Source organism: Anomaloglossus baeobatrachus, chromosome 2 (assembly GCF_048569485.1).
Source record: "Anomaloglossus baeobatrachus isolate aAnoBae1 chromosome 2, aAnoBae1.hap1, whole genome shotgun sequence".
Taxonomy (NCBI): Eukaryota; Metazoa; Chordata; class Amphibia; order Anura; family Aromobatidae; genus Anomaloglossus; species Anomaloglossus baeobatrachus.
The window spans coordinates 588,392,901-588,414,884 of record NC_134354.1 but is presented as its reverse complement, the minus strand read 5'-3'; the positions used below and the strand labels follow the sequence as shown (position 1 = coordinate 588,414,884).

At 41.3% G+C, this 21,984-nt stretch overlaps 1 protein-coding gene across 2 annotated transcripts in view; it reads left to right on the top strand.

Annotated features, from left to right (window-relative positions):
• Positions 1-21,984, top strand: part of SLAIN1 (SLAIN motif family member 1) — a 78,678-nt gene that overhangs the window by 44,834 nt on the left and 11,860 nt on the right. The window contains exons 3-6 of one of the 2 annotated variants that reach the window (XM_075334365.1): positions 9,191-9,337; positions 12,114-12,263; positions 13,829-14,188; positions 16,780-16,932. In XM_075334365.1, coding sequence (XP_075190480.1) covers positions 9,191-9,337; positions 12,114-12,263; positions 13,829-14,188; positions 16,780-16,932 — 810 coding nt within the window. The remainder of the gene's footprint in view (positions 1-9,190; positions 9,338-12,113; positions 12,264-13,828; positions 14,189-16,779; positions 16,933-21,984) is intronic. The other variant, XM_075334366.1, reaches the window with a different exon arrangement.

The following is a 21,984-nucleotide window of genomic DNA, read 5'->3' as shown; positions in this document are numbered from 1 at the left end:
GTAAAGGGAAGTTAGGTATCAATTTGTCAGGGGGCGAGGGACAGAGTCTGAATACATGCACTCTGCCTTTCTCTTCCTGACAGCGGAGAGTACCCTAATTTTTTGGAAACCCCCCTGCTTAATGGTGGCTTACCCTGAATGAGCCTAAACTCCACTAGTAAAGGTATCCACCTCCACTACTATCCACATGTGCCTAAAACGTGAAAAACACTGAAGTACAAACACATGACATACAAGGTCAAAGACCATTGAGTGGGGGGTATCCAAAAAATTAGGGTACTCTCCGCTGTCAGGAAGGGAAAGGCAGAGTGCATGTATCCAGGCTTTGCCCCTCGTCCCCCTGACAATTTGATACCTATCTTCCCTTTACCTACCACAGCACGGGTTTAAGTGTTCACTTGCACTTAAATTATTTTTTCTTGTTTTTAAGTATGTCCATGTCTTAGATGTCGTACATGGGTTGGTATCTTTTAGTATTTATATATTAATGAAGAATATTGCTTTTATTGGTTGTCTTTTGTTCACGTTTACAATAATATACCTCATTTTCTATTTTTGGTTGGTTTGTTCAGGAAAGCCACCAGCCAGTCCAAGGATTGTGATGCGATCCTAGGGCAAGTAAGCGGTCTCTCCCGGCAGTCTCTCAGTATAGCTGTGTCTCCCCACAGTTAATACGGCAGTCTGACTCTCCCTCTCTCTGCGAGTAATACAGCAGTGTGACTGCAGCCAATCGCTGACACAGAGGGTTTGGCAGGGGTAGGGATGAATACTTATTTTGCATTAACGGGCAAGTAATACAGCAGTCTGTCTGCACCCAGTTACTGATACCGGCACAAAGGGGTCGGTGGGGTAAGTGGTGAATATTCATTTTACATTAACTATCCAGTGCATGACTTTTTTCTTTTCTGGAGCTTATAACATGATATAAGCTACATATTCTGTAACTGCTGCGCAAGCCCTAATTGATAATATTTATTCACTTTATATTGCCAATAATTCCATAGCACTTTACATATTTCAGGATACTATTAGTATGATGAACCACAACAAAGGCTTTTTTTTTTTTTTTTTTTTTTTTTTTTTTGAAGTAGGGCTTATACTTTAGACATATTCCAAAAAGCCTGAAAAATCCTGCTATGGAATTCTTTTCAGAGAAACACTTTATGTCGCTGTACCTTTTACAGCTAAAAGTCTATACACCTAGAGGGTAAAACGGCACGTTTTTCGGCTGCAAGGGTCACATGGTTATATACATATACATGGTTAAAAGTCATCTGCATTCATGAGGGGGCTCTTTCCTGGCCGCCCTTCCAAGAGATTTGCCTTTTAATATAAAGTTGGCTTTTTTTTTTCCAATGATAATTAGCACATAAACATTTTCTAAAGATTCAAAGCCTGATACAATTTTTTTTCAAAGAAAATATATTACTTATCAGATACTGTGCCCGGCATAAATTAATGTACAACCTTTGAAAAGTAAAGATTTTAATCAATATCTCACTCAACACAAGCAATTTCCAAACTTTTGACAAGACCGTTTCATAGAACATTTTATTTTAACCCATAACATGAAAGTAAGGTTAACAATACAACTTTCATTACAAAATCTTCCATTTTACTTAAAACAGTTCCTACAAAAATGAAAACACCCCGCATCAAAAACTACTTCTAGTATTTTGTATGTACTTGATAATTTTTTAAAACTGCACCAAGTTTTCTAGATATTGGAAGAACAAGTTGGTGACATATTGCAACATCTAGCTTTTTCCATTCTTCAAGGATAATCTCTTTTAAAGCCTGAATGCTGGATGGATAGGGATGATCATCTTGTCTCTTCAGAATTCCCCATAGGTTTTTCGGTCGCGCTCCTCGGATCTGGAGACAAAATTGGCCACTGAATTACTTTCACCCTTAGATGTGTGTTTTGTATAATTTGTCATGTTTGAAAAGTGCACGTCTACCAAGGGCACGGAGTGATTGTAGCATTCTCTTTTTCAATATATAGAGCAGTATAAGGCCTGTTTCACAAGTCAGTAAAAAGCACAGACTTTCTTTACTGACGTGTAAAAAACGCCTATGTCCCTACGGCACACTGTGGTTGCCCATGTGCAATCCATGATACGTGATCCGTTCTCCATGATTGCATATGGACATATGCTCACCTGTCACGTTCCTGCTCTCTATGGTGATGAACTCCTTGGCTTTGCAGCCTCCGCCCACCGCTCTTTGCAGTTACTTCCGGGTCGGCTCTGGCTGCATTCATGAATATGCATGAGCCGGACAGGAAGCTGCAGAGAGCACAGGCTGTAAAGAGCGTCGCTGGAAAGATGAGTTGAAAATGTTTTTTATATGTACATTTTTTTTTTCTGGTACATGTTTCACGGATCACACCATAGTGTAGGCCGTGGGACATTAGTGATACCAGAAAAAAACATACTTGTCTTCGTGCGGCAATACGGACACGCGTGTACGCCGCACGGAGACACAGTCAGTGAAAAATCACTGATGTGTGCGCAGACCCATTGATTATAATGGGTCTGCGTATGTCCGTGATTCTGGTACGTATAAAAAAAGCACATACGTCCCAGAATACCTGACGTCTGAAACAGGCCTTACTGTGAGTTCACGATACTATTAATGAAATGTAGCTCTTGTTTACGTGTTAACGTGGTCTGACTGGATGTCTCTGTCAGATGCAGTTCCTTTTTGTTTGCTACAGTATTCTAACAGATAAGCTTCGCTGATCTACTTGTAGCCTTCACTTTGTGTAAAGAAATTATTTTTTTTGTCAGGTCTTGTTACATTTCTCTTCCGTGTGGTGCCATTGTTGATTACAAGAAACGGGAAGGGGTTTTCTTTCATGAGTAACAGTCTTTTTTTTTTTCTTTTTTATTTTCGTCAACTGTCTGCTGGACACCCGTGTAATGAATAATTATACTTACCTGTAGTTTAATTCTTAATTAGATTTTGTACTCTAAACTTTAGCTTTGTTTCTTTCATTGGAGTGTACTTATTTTTTGCTACATGGTCTTAAATTACTTTGTTAGGAAAATTAACTTTTTTGGGTGTGCAAAATAACAAATCTTGGTTTCAATCAATTTCCACATTTGTAAGTGTTTTGTAGTATGGTATGGCATAGAAAATATTGATTTTGAAAGGAAACTAAAGGTTTTCCGACAACTATTGGTTAGAAAGTGTATGCAATACAATTGCTGAATATATTGCTAAGATATCGAAATTTGGTAGTCACAATAATGCTGGACATACTTGTTAACCAAACTACAGTATAATGAGGCCATAACACTTTAGCTAGCCATACTCCTCATGCAGTTTATCCCAAAAGAGAGTACAGCCATCACATTTTTGTAAATATTTTATTCTATCTTTTATAATGTCTAAACTGCTGGAAACAAAAGTGAGTACACCCCTAAGTGAAAATGGCCAAATTGTACTCTGTGTCAATATTTTGTGTGGTCACCATTATTTTCAATCACTCTAATTCTCTTTGGCATGGAGTTCACTACAGCTTCACAGGTTTCAACTGGAATCCTCTTCCACTCCTACATGGTGACATCATGGAGCTTGTGAATGTTGGAGATCTTGCACTCCTCCACCTTGCATTTGGGGATGCCCCACAGATGCTCAATAGGGTTTAGGTCTGGAGACATGCTTGACCACTCCTACACCTTTACCCTCAGTTTCTTTAGCAAGGTAGTGGTAATATATGGCCAAGTTTCTGAAGCGACGGGATTATGCTCAGCTTCAGTATGTCACAGAACATGTTGGCATTCATGAATCCCTCAATGAACTTTAGCTTCCCACAGCTGGCAGCACTCATGTAGTCCCAAACCATGACTCTCCCACCACCATGCTTGACTGTAGACAAGGCACACTTGTCTTTGTAATCCTCACCTGGTTGCCACCACATACACCATCTGAACCAAATACGTTTATTTTGGTCCCCTCAGACCACAGGACAGTGTCCCAGTAATCCATGTCCTTAGTTTGCTTGTCCATAGCAAACTGTTTGTGGGCTTTTTTGTGCATCATCTTTAGATGAGGCTTCCTTCTAGGATGACAGCTAGGATGACAGCCATGCAGACCAATTTGATGCAGCGTATAGTCTGAGCATGGAAAGGCTGCCCCCCCCCACCCATTCCTTTATCCTCTGCAGCAATGCTGGCAGCACTCATACGTCTATTTTGAAAAGAGAGCCTCTGTATATGATGCTGAGCTTATGCACTCAGCTTCTTTGTTCGACCATGGCAAAGTCTGTTCTGAGTGAAATCGATCTTGTTGAACCGTTGTATGGTTCTAGCCACCATGCTGCAGCTCAGTTTCGGGGTGTTAGCAATTTTTATAGCCTTTGCCATCGTAATCTAGAAATACAATCCTTTTTTTCAGGTCCTCAGAGAATTCTTTGTCATGAGGTGCCATGTTTATTTTCCAGTGACCAGTATAATAGAGGGATAACACCAAATTTAACACACATGCTCCCTAGTCTAGGTAATTGGGCAAAAAAAATTTCCTTATTTTTTTGGAGGTATATTCATTTTTGGTACCAGTAATTTTAACATTAACCCCTTTGCGATCTTTGATGTAGCCATACGTCATGGGTGGGAAGGGGTTCCCGACCTGTGATGTATGGGTATGTCCTAACGATCGCGCGGGTCGTAGGAGCTAGGCCCGTGTGAATGCTGCCAGGAGCTGTTTCCGGTAACCCCCTAAATCAGGAGTATAAGGGCCGCACATAGAAAAAAAAATTATTTGGGGAGTCGCACTCTTTACTAAACCCAGTGACATTTTTAGTGATCGCATATTTTTTTCTATACACATTTGGATCACATTTTTGAACATTTTTTGCCTGTTTATTATAATAAATGTGCACTTTTTATTTCAGTTTATATATTAAAAATACTTTTTATGGGAAAAAAAAATCACTCTATTTTTTTTTTTTTTTTTACATTTTATCCCCTTCTTGTAAGTAATATCATTTTACAATTACCACCATATAATAATTTTGGCCAAAATTTTGTAGTTATATTTCCATCCTGGTCCTCATCTTTTGTAATGTCCCCATCCTGTAGTAATGTGCCCAAATTTTCCCCCTGTGGTAAAGTGTCCATATTGTCCCTTGGTAGTAATGTGCCCATATTGTGCTCCAGTAGTAATGTGGCCATATTGTGCACTTTTATTATTAATATTTATTTATAGAGCACCATTAATTCCATGATGCTGTATGAGAAAGTTACATTCAGAATACATATCCAAGTTAGAATAGACAGACTGGTACAGAGGGAAGAGGACCCTGCCCTTGCGAGCTTACATTCTGTAGGATTTTGGGGAGGAGACAGTAGGTGGGGTGTTGATTGGGCGGCGGCTCCGCACGGTGGTGAAGAGGCGGCGGCTCCGCACGGTGGTGAAGAGGCGGCGGCTCCGCGCGGATGTCAGGCGGCGGCTCCGCATGGTGGTGAGGCAGTAGCTTTGGTAGTGGTGAAGCAGGGGGGTCATTGAAGATTAAAGGCATTCCTGAACAGATGAGTTTTCAAGTTCCATTTGAAGCTTGCAAGTGTAGCAGATAATCTGACGTGTTGAGGCAGTGAGTTCCTGAGGACAGGGGTTCCTCAGGGGAAGTCTTGGAGGCGGTTGCATGGGGAGCGAATGAGAGAGGAGGAGAGGAGATCTTGGGAGGACTGGAGATTACGTTTTGGAATGTAGCGGGAGATTAGTTCAGAGATATACGGAGGAGACAGATTATGGATGGCTTTGTAGGTCAGTGTTAGTAGTTTGAATTGGATACATTGGAAGATTGGGAGCCAATGAGGGATTTGCAGAGGGGATAAGCGGGGTGGTATTGAGGAGAGAGGTGGATCAGTCTGGCAGCAGAACTTGTAGTAATGTGCCCATATTGTGCTCTAGCAGTAATCTGCCCATATTCCCCCCTGGTAGTAATGTTCCCATATTGTCCCCTGGTAGTAATGTGCCGATATTTCCCCCTGGTAGTAGTTTTCCCATATGGTCCCCTGGTAGTAATGTGCCCATATTGCCCCCTGGTAGTAATGTGCCCATATTGCCCCCTGGTTGTAATGTGCCCATATTTCCCCCTTGCCCCCTGGTAGTAATGTCCCATCCTGTAACGTTCTTCACATACAGAAAAAATATTTTTCTCACCTTTCCTCCGTTCCCTCGTTGTCCTCCTTACCTGCTTCTTCAAGCCGCAGGCACCTAGAGCCCGCGACAGTTGCGGCCTGGTACATACACGGGGCTGCCGCCATCAGCGCGTTCCTTCTGGGGAACAATTTGCGGCACTGCTGCTCTTCTCACATCTTTACTAATGGCAGCCGTGCCGGCCAATCAGAATACACCCACGTTAGCTGCTAGCCTCTGATTAGCCGGCGGCAGTTGCCATTAGTAAAGCTGCGTGGAGACATGCTGCTCTGCGTGGTGTGCAGATTGTACTCGCCGCAAAAAAAGTGCTGACTGCGGCGGCCCTGTCTATGTAATGGGCTGCAATCGTCACGTGGTCTAGGTGTCTGGGGGCTGCAAGAAGGAGCCTCAGGGGCCGCATGCGGCCCTTTGGCCGCGTGTTTGAGACCTCTGTTTTAAATGTTGCAATCACTAGCAATTGTAATTTGGGAGCTGGGAAAGGGCGTGCGACGTGATCACTGTTGCCCGATCTTTGCCATGGCAATCCGAGGAAGTGATGATGACCTCCAGGTCAGCCTTCTACTGTAAGCCTGTCAGACCTTGCCAGGAGCATGGTAAGAGAGGCTTGTGTCAGTGTTCCACTGACAGTTACAATGTATCGCAATACTGGTGCCTTGCAATGCATTATACCAGCGATCAGGCTAATAAAAGTTAATGTTAATGTTCCATGTAGGGACTAAGTAAAAAGGGTAAAAAATAAATGTAAGACAATTTTCAAAAATATTGAAAATACAGAACAAAAAAATAAAAAAAAAACATTATACCAACCCGATCTAAAAAACTGTCAACTAGTTAACTTCGGGCACCTTAGAAAAAGGAATCAAAAACTACAGTGACATGTAAAAATGTGGGCACCCTTGGTTAAAATTACTGTTTTTGTGAACAGTTGAACAAGCTGACGATAAAAGGATCTTTAAAATTCATAAAGCACTCGAAGCGTTAATAAACTTTTTGGATGTGGTTTTGAGCACCTTGGAGGGGGCAGGTTTTAGAATGGTGCCACATTGGTTATTTTCTGTCATATAGGTCCAATAAAGTCACTTCAAATGTGATGTGGTTCCTAAAAAAAAAAAAGTGGTTTTGTAAATTAAGTTGGAAAAATGAAAAATTGCTGATAAGTCAAAAACCTTTTTTAACTTCTTAATAAAAAAAATATGTTTAAAAAATGGTGCTTATGTAAAGTAGATGTGTGGAAAATGGTATTTTGTGTGACATAAATTTGGTTTAAGGCCAAAAAACCTTCAAATTTCAAAATTTTCTATCAGTTTTCACAAATAAATTAAAAAAATGTCCTAAATTTACCCCTAACTTAACGGAAAAACAATCTTAGAATTACTGGGATCTGTTGAAGCGTTCCAGAGTTATAAGGCCGGGGCCACACTGGGACTAATGCGATTCTCGCATGACACTCGGCTGACGCTGGCAGCACAGCAGGAGCCGAGTGTGATGCGAGTATTACTGCGACTGAGGTCCGACTGTGCGAGCGTACCTCAGCTGCAGGGAACGGGCCGGCACTGAGGAGGAGCGGGCTAGCGCTGAGGAGGAGCGGGCTAGCGCTGAGAAGGGGAGGGATTTAATTCCCTTTCTTCTCCGTAGCCGGCTAATGCCCTTCTTGCCCTGCACTCGCGGTACACCGGTGTACCGCGAGTGCAGTTCGATCTTTCTCTTGCCCCATAGAGTTGAATGGGTGCAAGAGAAAGAGTCTCGCATTACAGTCGCAGCATGCTGCGATTGTTTTCTCGGTCCGATTGGGGCTGAGAAAATAATCGCTCATGGGTTCTGACACAGGTTCTTATTGGTCCGAGTGGAATGCGATGTTTTATCACATTCCACTCGCTCCAATTTTCGTGCCATGTGTCTTAGGCCTAAAAGTGAGAGTTATAAAGTGACACTGGTCAGATTTGAAAAAAACTGCCTGGTCATGAAGGTGAAAACAGGCTGGGGGTGTTGAGGAAGGGGTGACGTTTAATGCCTGTCTCTTGGGTTATTTAGATGACACGCCAAATTTACATTGTTATACAAGCTGGATACTGACTACATTGTATCAATGTCAAATCTTCAGTGTTGTGCCGTTAAAAGATATAATAAAATAATTACAAAAATATGAGGGGTGTACTCACTTATGTGATATACTTTAGATGTGCATGCTCACACTGTCCAAGAGCAAAAGGCTTCAGCAGTTGAAATCGAGTCAGGAAGTCCCCGTACACGTTAGGCTAAGTTTACACAGGGCATCTTTTGCTGCATTTTTGGTGCATTTTTGAGGTCACAAAGATGCACCTAAATGCATGCATTTCCTTCCTCCAGCAAAGTCTGAGATTTCCATTTCCCTGCCCACACTGGGCATCTTTTGTTGGCTACATCTTTGCTTCGTTTTTCAAGATGCAGCATGTTAATCCTTTTTGAGTTTTTACCGCATTTTTGAGTCTTTTCAGTCAATAGATTTGACTTGAAAAAACGTATTGGTCAAAACACGGTAAAAACACATTGTTTTTAGTGCATTTTAAGATGCATTCAAGATGCACTGACAAAAGATACTACGTGTGAACATAGCCTTAGATGGTTGGCCTATCTGCTGTAATTGTTGGTTTTTTTTACTGCTATTAACTCCTGTACTGCGTATAAAGACTACAGTAAGCTAATATATATGTGTACTACAGTTCTTTTTCCATACAATTTTTTTTGTACATTTTTGGAAAACAAAAATTGACAGAACACAGTACATGAGTTAATATAATTTTTGTGGTTTATGTGGCCACAGTTTTTTTTTTTTTTTTTTTTTTTTTATATATAAAAAATACATTACACAACCTTTTATACATATGTGACTAGCTGTTGTGGAATATATTGTTCGACTAATTTTCAAAAACGTTCAATGGTTAAAAGGTGATGGGATTTTTTTTTTTCAAGTGATCCATGTCATATTTTAGATTTCATATTACAATAAGTACTAATTGGTGACTTTTGTTCTTTTTATATTTAGCTGGTCGCTGGAGGAGTCTCTTTTCTACTCCTGTATCCTCTTTTCCATATAGTCCAGTTGCGAGACTCACTCCATTTTGCAACGGCTTAAATTCTCCCAGCATCCTTAAAACCCCAACTAAAGCAATACTAACACCAGAAAAGACAGGTAAACCTGCAACTTTTTTTTTTCCAGAAATTCAGTAATAAAAGTGTTGTGGCTTTTTGTTACCCTTACTAAAACATCTGCTTTTTTTTATTATTTGTGATTGTTTTTGTGATTTATCGCTTTTACATCTTTTTTGTTCTCATTGTAATTTTTTGTTGTGGCTTTTATATCATAGCTTGACGTAAATTGCTGATATTTGATGTTGATTAAGTTAGTGTATCCAACTTTTCAGGTGACTTTCCAGAATAAGTTGTCTTATTTATATGTGAAATAATGCTATTTTTGGCCATTATATGACTTATATATTTTTTTTTTTTTAGCAGTTATAGTCACTAGAAGCTGCAGCAGCTTTTCAGACATGTAGCTACGAAGGTTGGTTTGAAGTTACCAGCCATTTTATGACTTGTAAAAGATGGCTGCTGATATTTTAATTAATAATATTTCAATAGGGTAATTATTTTTTTCTGTTAACTGTTACACTAGTTAGCATTTACTTTAAACTTTGTGGTCCTAGAGGACTTGTATTACCAGGAAATGACAAACGGCTGGACATGAGTACACGGAAAGCGTCTAAGACTTTGGCAAATCGTATTGTGTATCATTAGCGTTATGAGTAAATGGTAAACATCTGAAAGCATAAGGTCTCATCGTGTTGAGATAAATCTTCCTGTCTTTATCCTACGGATGTACCGTAGTTTATTTGGGATTATTTTTTATAACGATTTGCATTGCTCTATAAGGTTCTGCACGTTTGCCTAAAATGTTGTTTGATGTTGACCAAGAGCACATAAAGGTTCCCGTAACATCCCCAATAACATTAGTAGAAAAGCACCATTGCCAATGATCAACTGAAATCCAGGACTGACCCATTCATGAGATCTTATGTTAATTAGATGATATCGCAACAGTCGGAACTGTTACTTCTGTATCCACTTGATCATCATACAGCGCTACATCAGGGGATGATCCATTTAATCTTACATCAAATCGTCAAAGTTAGAGGAGACCGTCCATTTCTGTTTCAACTCTCCCAAAATATAGCATTTAAGAGCATTCTAGTGCTATATAGCATCCCTACAAAGAGTTCGGTTGCTGCCACTCTTCTTGCGAATGCTTCTTAGTTGTGCCTTAAAATGTCTTTTGTTTGTGTACCCCTTCTTTTTTTTTTTTTTTTTTTTAATGAAGCTATATCAGGGCTTGTTTTTTGTGTGGCAAGCTGAGATTTTTATTTATACCATTTTAGGACACACACTGAATGTGCGTGTTTTCCTTATTTTTTTATATTTTTAAAGGGGACTTTTTATGCTTTTCTTTTGAACCAGTCACCATCTGATCACTTGTTCTATATACTGCAATAACACTGTGTTGTTATTATGGTATATAACTAAAATTGCAGTCTTATATTCAGACCAGCTTGTGTTGGCCTTAGAGGAATACCTACATAGCAGGTATGGTGGCCTTAAATGGGTTTAAAGTGTCATTGGCAACTGGAGATCATCTTGCCCCTAGGACCATGTTCATTCAATGCTTCTGTTAGAGATTGACAGTGGCATTTCGTGGGATTTTCCACTTTTACAAAAGCTGACCTTGGATGCTCTCTGAATTGTAAAAAACTCAAAATCCGATAGTGCCCAGCATTGGCTCTCTGCCACTGATCCAAGCTTTGTGTTTTGGTTGCATCAGTGACATCACATTGGCAACTTACATCACGCTGCAGCCAATCACTTAGCTTAGTGGCTTGGCCAAGCTCTTCTGTGTTCCTCTTTGAGAGTTGCCAGACTCCTCTAGTCGCTGCTTATTTTCCAGAGAACAAAAGGATCCAACTTGACACTAAGTTGTCTGCTCTGTTTTGAAGACCTCAGTCAGATGTAACTAATAGTTTGGGGTTTGTCCTGAGACTTTAGCTTTATTGTTACTAATTACTTTTCAGGAGAGATTTATTTTTTAGATCACGTGATTAATTAAAAATCTTCTTAATTCATCACTGTCCATTCTGAATGAGAATAGAAATGTGATGTGTCTGCTAAGTAACAATCTCTGATGCTTCAAATATATTATTTGTTTGATTAAATGTTTTAAAACGTACTATTAGCTGTTTGGTGCCTTGATCTTCCTGTACTGACTTAGTTGGAGGTCGTATAATGATGATATTAAAGATGGAAAAAAGTGCTCTTTTTTTCAGTACATTTGTCTTTTTTTTGCTTTTTTCTTAGCTTTTTTTTGCAGTCTAGTGTGCTGAAAATATTGTGTACAGTGGTACCTCGGATTTCGTTGACATCAGTTATTGTTGGTTTTGGTTGATTATTTCCACTAAAAATTTGCTTCGGTTTTCGTTTGTTTTCATCTGCATGCCCACATGACTACGATGCTATTTGCAACAACGGGTGATCCATTCTCCTGCTCTGTGTGGCATTGTGGGACTGTCACCCCGCTTGTCAGTTTGAAAATGTATGTAAGAAATGTAAGATAAAATGTATGTATTCATTACATGAGTATTTTATATTCATTTAATATTCCTTTTATATTAATTTTATAATAATTTCTTATTGTTTTTAGTATTAATCACTATTTTTATTCACTATAAAATGTGTTTTTGGTATGTATTTTAGAGTGCCTAAAACAAATTAATTGGATTTATATTGATTCCTATGGAAATAATTGGTTCGGTTTTAGTCGGTTTTGGTTTTGATTGATTGTATTCAGATGGATTATCAACGAAAACGGAGGCATCACTGTACTTATATTTCTTATATAAAAGTTATTTCTTCTTTTTCAGGTTACAATATGAAGACTTCACCCTTGAGCCCCCAATCTTCAATCGACAGTGAACTGAGCACATCAGAGGTGGAAGATGATTCAATTGCCATGGGCTACAAACTACAAGATCTCACTGATGTACAGATCATGGCTCGCTTACAAGAAGAAAGTAAGGCATTTCAGCTTTGTGGTGTACTTGCAGATATTTAGTATGTGTGGTTTTTTTTTTTTTTTTTTTTTTTCATACATATCAAGGTCAGAAAAAGAGGTGGTTGTTGTTGTTGTTATTATTTCTGTGGAAGTGAAATTTTAAACGGGTTGTCCAAAGTTGAAAGTAATTTTCCTCCAAAATTTCAATCTCTTAAGCGCCATATTCTAAACTAATTTCAAATATGCTTTTTTTTTTTACCCTTTTTGATGACTCTTCATTTGAGAATCCCAGTGCGTTCCTGGCATACTCAAACAAAGCATCATCAGGAGGTAGTAGAGGCTGCAGCCTGTGCCACAGCCACTGCCCCCTTCATGAAATGAAGCGTCATCTGTGACGCTCGTCTCAGTGGCTGGACTAGTTCCAGCACGATGTGCAGTGGGCTCTATGTTGCTGGCTCTAATCAGTAGTAAGGATCTTGCAAAACAGTGGTGTAAGAATTCCTGGCTTGCAGAGACTAGCATAGACTTCCCAAGTAACATCCCTAGTGACTGCTTGACAACTGTCATTAAAAACTGACTGAAAAAAATAATAGAAAAACGGTTAGTGTTGTTAGGGAAGGATTGGTAAATTTGTAATTTAAACATCAAAAAATAGTTTAAATTATGGCATTACAGAGGTTGTCCACTATTTAGATATTGACCCATCCTGTATTCAGTGCTGGTGGGAGCAGCAGGTGGCCGAAAATGTTCAGTTTCGGAGCTGCTAAGTCTTCTGATGGTGAACTCAGCCGGGTACTGCGTAACTTCAGAATAATGTAATCACAACTCACCTAGACCTGTATGTATCCCAAATGGTGGATGGTGCCAGGCACATCAGGCCGGATCCTGGTGTAACAGCAATGAACAAGAGAAGTGGAAAAAGCCAGCAACCATCTTGGAAAAACTCTGAAACTTTATTGTGAAAAATCCATAAAAAACATAGTCAATAAAAAGCTCAGCGTGTATACAAGAGTCTACGCGTTTCAGGACAAACATAGAAATGGCCTTTAATCATGATCATTGGTCATGACTAAGGGCCAGTTCTATGCTAGGCCTGACACGCGTAGACCCTTGTCTACACGCTGAGCTTTTTATCCACTGTATGTTTTTTTATGGATTTTTCACAATAAAGCTTCAGAGTTTTTCCAAGATGGTTGCTGGCTTTTTCCACTTCTCTTGTTCACTGCACAACTTCCTTCTATTCAAATCAATAGGAGGCTGATGTGCCATACCAGACCGTGGCCACCATCAAGACAGAGCAGCTCTGGAACTGAGTATTGCCAGCTGCCTGCTGCTTCCGCACTGAAAACAGCTAATCGGCAAGGATTCCGGTTTTCGGACCCCAGCTGATCAGACATTGATGACATCCTAAGGATAGGTCCTCAATATTAAAGTAGTGGAATACCTCTTTAAACATATAGGGATTCATTAGGAAAATTACTTTGGACTTTGGACCACCCCTTCTACAGCATAACAAGAATTCACATGATTACCTTGTAAATACGTTCAGGCTTTCTATGTTAATGGAGCTTACTGTTGTTGCAGGCCTTAGGCAAGATTTTGCATCTACCTCCACTTGTAGTTCAGTGTCAAGACATCGCTCTAGCCTTTCTCTGTTTTCTGGAAAGAAAATGCCATGTGCCAGCAGTGATCAAGAATCAGACCGCTACAGCGTTGACGATGATGATGAAGAGTTTGATTTATTACCACCTCCTCAACCAAGACTCAGTCGATGCTCTCCTCTCCAACGAGGCATTTCTCACTCGCAGACTTTCTCTAGTATTCGGGAATGCAGGAGAAGTCCCAGTTCCCAGTTCCTGAATTCTAATGGATTTCAGCAATACAGTTTTTCTTCCCAAGTTCAAACCCCAGAGCAACCACAAATTAGAACCAGTGCAAGTGCAGGTAAAGATTATTATGTCACAGTATATATACATAATTTTCAAGTATGTTAAGCATTAAAGCAACACTCCAGGGTTTTTTTTTTTACATGAAAGTCTATGAGAGCCAAAACGAGGCTCTCATAGAGTTGTATTAATTTGTGATCTGCAGTGTGCTCCATGAAACATTGTAGCTGCTGCCAGGTCACAAACTGCTGAAGGCCGACCGTAGCTACGCTGGAAACGGATAAACCTGCTGGAAGATGAGTATAAGACAGGGGAAGTATATATTGTTGCAGTGATATCTGGGCCAATCAGTTACTAAAGTAAAAAGTGGTTGGATAGACTTGGTACAAAAATCTAAGGTCAGTCTTTGTGACTGTGTAGACTGATGAATTGTGACATTGTGGAGTGCCGCAACTTTTGGATACGGCTGATGCGAGCGGGATGCCCCATGACCGCATGTATGTGATTTGCATGCTTGCGGTCACATGCTAAACAGATGGGTTAGGGCAGCATGTGACTTCTAGTATGCAAATAGCATACATGTGGTCATGTGACTGCCTGCTCACACCAAGAATCAGTGAGAACATATGCAGCGTTTGGGATGCAGCATGTTTTCGCGGCGTTCAAAATGCTGCGTTGTATATCTAAAGCCTATGGTTTGTTAAAAAATGTCAAAAATTGTAAAATAAGTAATTTCAATGCTTGCTACACCTCATTTTATGTTTCCCCTTTCCCTTTTCCCTGTTATAATCAAAGACAGTATACAAAATGCTGTGTTGTACAGTACAAGCACAGTGGATGGGATTTCTAGAAATCTCAAGCCCACTGTGATTTTTTTCACTGCAGCGTAAACTGATCTGCAGCGCGGCTTCCCCGAGCCACAGCACGTTGGTTCATGCTTGCGGAGACGAGAGTGTTCAATGCAGGGAGAACAGAGAGAAACTCTGCAGTGGCCCAAACCCTGATTGTGGGCACAGGCAGCTGCAGTCTCCTGCGGCAAACACTCGCATCTCCAAAGGAGAATACATGCTGCATATAGGATGCAGCATGTCCAGATCATGTGCACCCACCCTTAGACTTTAGGTAAGGTCTGCATATTTGAGGTTCCTGAGCTAAGCTTGCATTTAGGTCGTAATCAAAGATTTCTACAGAGCCTACAAAATAGTTTTTGCGCAGAATAACTCTATACACAAAATACACAAAAATTAAGTTCCATAATTGGATGTGTTTAAAAATAAAAATAAAAAATGTTCCTGTGCGGAGATCCTATAAATGTGTGTCTGCTATGTCTTGTGTAATGACTGTCTTACAATGCAGAAACATGGCTTCAATGTACCACCGCCCCTGGGCAGGGGAGGGAAAAAAATAGAATGTACAGACATTACAACATGGGATTGCAGCTGGGGTTTTTTTCTGTGAGGTAAAACCTGTTCAAAACAGGCAGGGAAATGTTTTGCCGCACAGAGACTCAATTCCTATCCCACAATGTCCTATTTGTACACTCCATTGCTTACTTCCCTGCGCATGAGAGGTGGTATGAGCAGATCATGTTCCTGCACAGGCAGACACTGCCATTACACAGTACATAGCAGGGGCACATATATAACATTATCTCAGCAGAGGGGCATTTTTTTTTTTTTTTGAACACCTCAATATGTGCAACTTAATAGTATTCTAGGATCTACTGATTGGCTGGGTCCTTCCCGGAGGGATATCTGGCTGGTTTCTGTGTTGAGACTCCTAACAGAGGCTCCACGGACGTTTTTGATTTGGATCATCTACTGATTAAAATGTACTTTGTTCATGGGCAACATCCTTTTTTTTTTCTTTCTTTTTTTTTTATTTTAAATCCAATTACCCCCGTAACTGTAATTGGATGTTTCTAGTCTATGGGCAGTTTGGAAGTAGTTAAACTCGCAAATGAGAATGGTCTAAAATCTTTTTGCTACTTTTATATTTTAATGGCGGTGACTATATACATTGATGCTGACTAAGCTCAGAGAGATAACTGTCATTGTGCAGTATTTCAATCTGTTATGTTGTTTCTGGGGTGTTTTTAGTAATGTACCTGAATAGCTATTTTTTAACTATTATTTTATTAGCTATTTTTAGCTATTTTAACATTATCTGCTTTTGGTTCATATTCATTTCATTCTCAGTTTACAGAATCGAGGACATAAAAAAAAATCTTAATTTTTTTTTTGAAGGCTATTCATAATGCCATTGGCGTTAAATATTTTTGGACTGCTTGCAGCAGGGGGACAAGTATGAATAACCTCATTATCTAATAACTGATATCTTCCATCCCCATGACATCTACAAACAGCTGACATTGGTATCAAATTAGCAATACTCTTCTTACTACTCTCTTGCCGCTGCAAATTCAACACTGTTTGCATCTGATTACCTAATTCCAGTGATGTGCTCTCATCTCGACGTGTGTCTGCTGCAGCCAATCACTGGTCACAGTGGTGACCTCAGTTGTTGTGATACACCACAGTGATTGAAAAAAATGAAATTGTGCCCTCATTACTGATCTGCACACTTTTATCAATTATTCATTTTTCTTGTATGTTATTTATTCGCTATTTCTTTTCTGTTTCCCTCTAGACAAATTGCGCAGAAGTATGCCCAATCTGGCTCGAATGTCCAGCACCACAACAACCACCACTGTGGTATCTCCAGTTACTGTACGCAATAGCCAAAGTTTTGATTCTAATCTACATGGTGCTGCAAATGGATTATCCAGATTGCAGTCAAGTAGTAAGTATCTTCTCCTGTGTATCCAGTATGTAATGAATAATAGCCCCATTTGGTTATTCATTGGGGAATTACAGACGCAGACAAACAAGCTGCACATAATGTTAAGGCTGGCAACTCCTTTAACAGCTAACAGTCATAGCCACTCCGATGTGATTGTAGTCTCGTGAATAGTCATATTGCACGCACTGCGCTTTGTGAGGATTTGCCAGTCCTGGTAGTGGCAGGTATCTAAGGCTACTTTCACACATCCGGTTTGAGCCGTGCGGCTCAATCCGGCTTTGAAACCTATGCAACGGATGCGGCGAAAACACCGCATCCTTTGCATAAGTTTTTACATGCGGCCGGTCCGTTTTTTTCCGGTTGCGGCACGCTACTGAGCATGCGCAGTGGAAAAAACTGCATGCGGCGTCCGGATGCGTTTTTTTCCGCATCGCGCCGCATCCGGCGTCCATAGGCATGCATTGAAAATGCACCGCAGCGGCCGGATGCGGCGCGATGCGGTTTTTTTTTGCCGGAGCAAAAAACGCAGGGAACGTTGCGGCATCGGCTAAATCTGCCGCATGCGGCAAAAACCGGACCGAACGCAAGCCCCTGCGGCACAATACGGCACTAATGTAAGTCTATGCAAAAAAACCGCAACCGGCGGCAAAAAAAAAAACGTTTTTTCTGCAGAGCGCCGTATTGTGCCGCAGAGCAAATACCGGATGTGTGAAAGTAGCCTAACCGCGAGTCTATGATCTGCATCTATGTTGTCACATGCCAACTAGATGAGTGTGGCCTCTTTCAATGCAAGTGTATTGAGCGAGGTCAGATACAGTCTAGTTGGAAAATGGCTGGAAGTCTGCAAATCGCATATTTGCGATCATATGACGCCATTGCCGGCACCGGAGCATACGGATATTGCGCAATGCGTACGATGTGAGGATTCACAAGTATGCAGTCACATAGGGTGACTGCAGACTTGAAATCTTTCCCCAGACAATTCCTTTAATTCTACTCAAGCAAGTCTCAAGCTTTAGTATTTTATTCCAGTTATAGCGCTAAAATAATATGCATTATAAAGTGGCCATTTTATTAGAAACGGGTTTCTGAAAATGCATTGGATCTCTCTTGGTCTTCAGAACCGCAGCATTTAATTGTGGCATAGATTTCACTAGTTGTTGAAATCTGTCTGCAGAAATATTGGTCAATGCAAACAGGATAGCTTCTTGAAGATGCTACAAATTAGATGGAGGCACTCATGATCAACCTTTTCCCAGTGATTTTCTATAGAAATAGTATCTGGTGGCTATAAGGGTAAGTTCACACACTGCGTTTTTTTGACGCTGTGTTTTGGTGCGTTTTTTGCTGCGTTTTGGGTCGTTTTTGCTCACTGCGTTTTTATGCAGTCTGATGTCATTTCCTTCTTCAATTTGTTCTTCATTCTCCACTAGTGTATGCAGGAGAGCAGACAGCTGCAGAACTACAAGGCTCAGCATTCTCCATCCAGGACTGTATGCTGGAAGGAGAGGCAGGGGGAGCAGAACTAAAAGGCTCAGCATACTTCATCCACTAGTGTATGCAGGAGAGCAGACAGCAGCTGCAGAACTACAAGGCTCAGCATGCTCCATTCAGGACTGTATGCAGGAGTTCCCCCCCCAAAAAAATTATGTGGGCTTCGCCATATTGTTGTATGCTAGCCAGGTACAGCAGGCAGCTACGGGCTGCCCCCAACCCCCAGCTGCTTATTTGTACCCGGCGGAGAACCAAAAATATAGGGAAGCCCTTTCTTTTTTTTCTTCTTTTTTTTTTTTTTAATTATTTCATGAATTTCATGAAATAATTTAAAAAAAAAATGACGTGGGCTTTGCCAAATTTTTGAGTCCAGCCAGGTACAACTAGGCAGCTGGGGATCGGAATCCGCGGTGCAGAGTGCCCAAGCTTTTTCGGCACTCCCGCTGCAAATTTCAGTCGGCAGCCACCCCAGAAAATGGCGCTTTCATAGAAGCGCCATCTTCTGGCGCTGTATCCAACTCTTCCAGCTGCCATGTTCCCGGGTGGCTCGCTGGGTAATGATGGGGTTAGGGCTAGCTGTATATTATCAGCTGGCCCTAAGCCCGAAATTTATGGTGTCACGCCAATATTAGACATGGCCACCATGAATTTCTAGTAAAGATAAAAAAAACACAACACACAGAAAAATATTTTTATTAGAAAAAAACACAACACAATTAGTGACTCCATCTTTATTGAAATAAAGACCCCCCCCCCCCCCCTCCCCAAGCAGTAATCCTGGGTCAAGGGTCCCGCGCCGTCCAATCCAGATCCAATATCATCTGATCGGTTTGCTGGAAGGCAAAGCGATCACATGATGTGTCAGGTTCAAGGACGGGAATCACACGACACATCAGCTGATTGTATAAACGCCGTTTATACAATCATCTGATGCATCAGTGCAAAAAAAATTAAAAATACACACGTCTGTGCTGACTCCCATCCGATCGCTCCAGGAGCTGCAAGTAATCAGTGATGCGGTCTATGACGGCATCAGCTGATAGTTTAAGCCAGCTGGATGGTAAAAAGCCGGTGTCACCGCGAGACTTACGATCAGGTGATCACCGCCAGGTGCCGCATCAGGTGATCACCGCCAGGTGCCGCATCAGGTGATCACCGCCAGGTCCTGCAGCTATCGGACGTGCCTGGGAGTCTTCACACAGCCGGACCGGGGGTGGCGGTACTGGGAAGAGGAGCTGGGAGCGGACATGGCACCGGGAGTCTGCAGACAGGTGAGTATGAGATTTTTTTTTTCTACTCTTCACTTTTGATTTCGCAGCTGCTTCCACCTCCCGTCCGGACATGGCGCCGCACGGGAGCGGACATGGCGCCGGACGGGAGGTGGAAGCAGCGATGGAAGTACCGGGAGGATTCACGCTTCTGTGTTTACCAACAGAAGGAATCCTCTTCCTGTACATGTCACTTTACTACCCACCCCTTGCGTTTATAGCTGCGTTTTTAGTCATAGAAACGCACTAAAACGCAGCTATATTTGCAATTTGTGTTTTTCATTGCGTTTTTGAACATCTCATTGAACTCAATGGGTGGAAAAAGCAGTTAAAAACGCAAAATAATTGACATGTTGCGTTTTTGTGGACACCTCAAAAACGCAGCTAAAAAAAAAAGTGCTGTGTGCAGACAGCAAAAATGAAAACTCATAGACTTTGCTGGGGAAAAACGCACCCGAAAAACGCAGCGAAAAACGCACTGTGCGCACATAGCCTTAAAGACCAATAGAGCAAGGGAAACTGTTAATCCTGGAGCCAATCTGACTATTTGATCTTTTGTTATAAGGGGCAGTGCCCTGGTGAGTTTCCTTATAGGATTAAAGGGAACCTGTCAGCAGAATTTCGCCCAAAACCTAAAAGATTCCCCCTCTGCAGCTCCTGTGCTGCATTCTAGCAAGGCTCCTATTGTTATTGTGCCCTATGTGAGACCAAAATAAAGACTTTATAAAGTCTTACCTTTTTGTATGGCAATCTTTTTTTATAGTCACGGGGGCGGGTTTTCTGGCGTCCGTTATTCTCCCTACTGGTCCTTTATGCCGTCCCCCATCGCTCCTTTCCATACCTGATGACGCCGCCCAGTGCTCCAGCGGTCCCCGCGCATGCTCAGTGCCAGTCTCACGGGACTGAGCACAGTGTGACCGTGACGTGTTGCGCAGGCAAGAGATTATGGGCGGCGATGAGATTGTCATCAGCAAGTACCCGCCCATAATCTCGTGCCCGCGCTTTGCCCTCTGCCTCCACCGTTCTGCGCAAGCGCTGGCTACGTCACCTCTTACCAATCTTTCCCTGGAGCAGGAAATAGATGGGAGGAGCAGCACACCACACCACCGATCAAGAGGAGACCTGAGAGAAGCTTACCGACGGCAACAGTAAACATAACACTGTAAAAACAAACAAAGGCACACATTGTCTTTTGCAAATTGAAAAGCACTAAGACAATGTGTGCCTTATAATGACTTGCCTGCGCAACACGTCACCAGAATAACGGACACCAGAAAGCCCGCCCCCGTGACTATAAAAAAAGATTGCCATACAAAAAGGTAAGACTTTCTAAAGTCTTTATTTTGGTCTCACATGGGGCACAATAACAGGAACATTGCTAGAATGCAGTCCTGGAGCTGCAGAGGGGGAATCTTTTAGGTTTTGGGTGACATTTCTGCTGACAGATTCCCTTTTAACAGCTGCTATGAATAAATTAACATGGTTGGCTTCAGTGCTTATGTAAGCCATATTGGTCAAAGGTTTTTGAAGACCCAGGGTGTGCCAAGAAAAATTCTCCATGTCATTCATTGCGCCACTCCTAGTAGTCAACTGTTAACATCTGACAGAGTTCATTGATTTACGTTACTTGAGCCAAAGCCTGACCCTGCCATAAAAGAAATCTGGATTAATCTGATCATGCAACGTTTTTCCGCTGCTACTTGGTAGAACTTATGTTCTCTTTTGCACACATTTGCTTTCATGTTGACGAGTATAACAATTGGGCACATTAGTTTGAGCACCAGTGTCGTGTTCAGATACAAGGTGCTTGATGATGCAACATCTATTCTTCAGAATTGATTCCTCCACTGCCCCATTCAATGACAAGCTGTTTGCATTTACAGGATCCTTTTGTCAGGAAGTTTTTTTTTTTTTCTTGATCACACCATTTTTGGTAAAATTTTAATATTGTTCCATTAGAAAACCCCACAAGGTTGGCAGTTTTTGAAATGCTGGAGCTGATCATTGAGCCAATTTCGAAGTTGTCCCTTCTAGCACGGGTTCATATCAAAACTGATCCATGGGAAAACTCACTTTATTTTATGCTGCACTCCAAAGCAATGCTGTGGACAAAACAAGTGCAATAGGGTCTTGCCCAACAAACAAACAGAATAACTGATTGAAAAGGCTCACCTTGTAGGCTTGTGTCACTCACAACCAATATGAAGGCAATATACAGCTGCCATATGGTCCACAAGCCCTAAGGGAGAAAGGAAATGTATAGGAACCAGATGTGTGTATTAATCTGTGC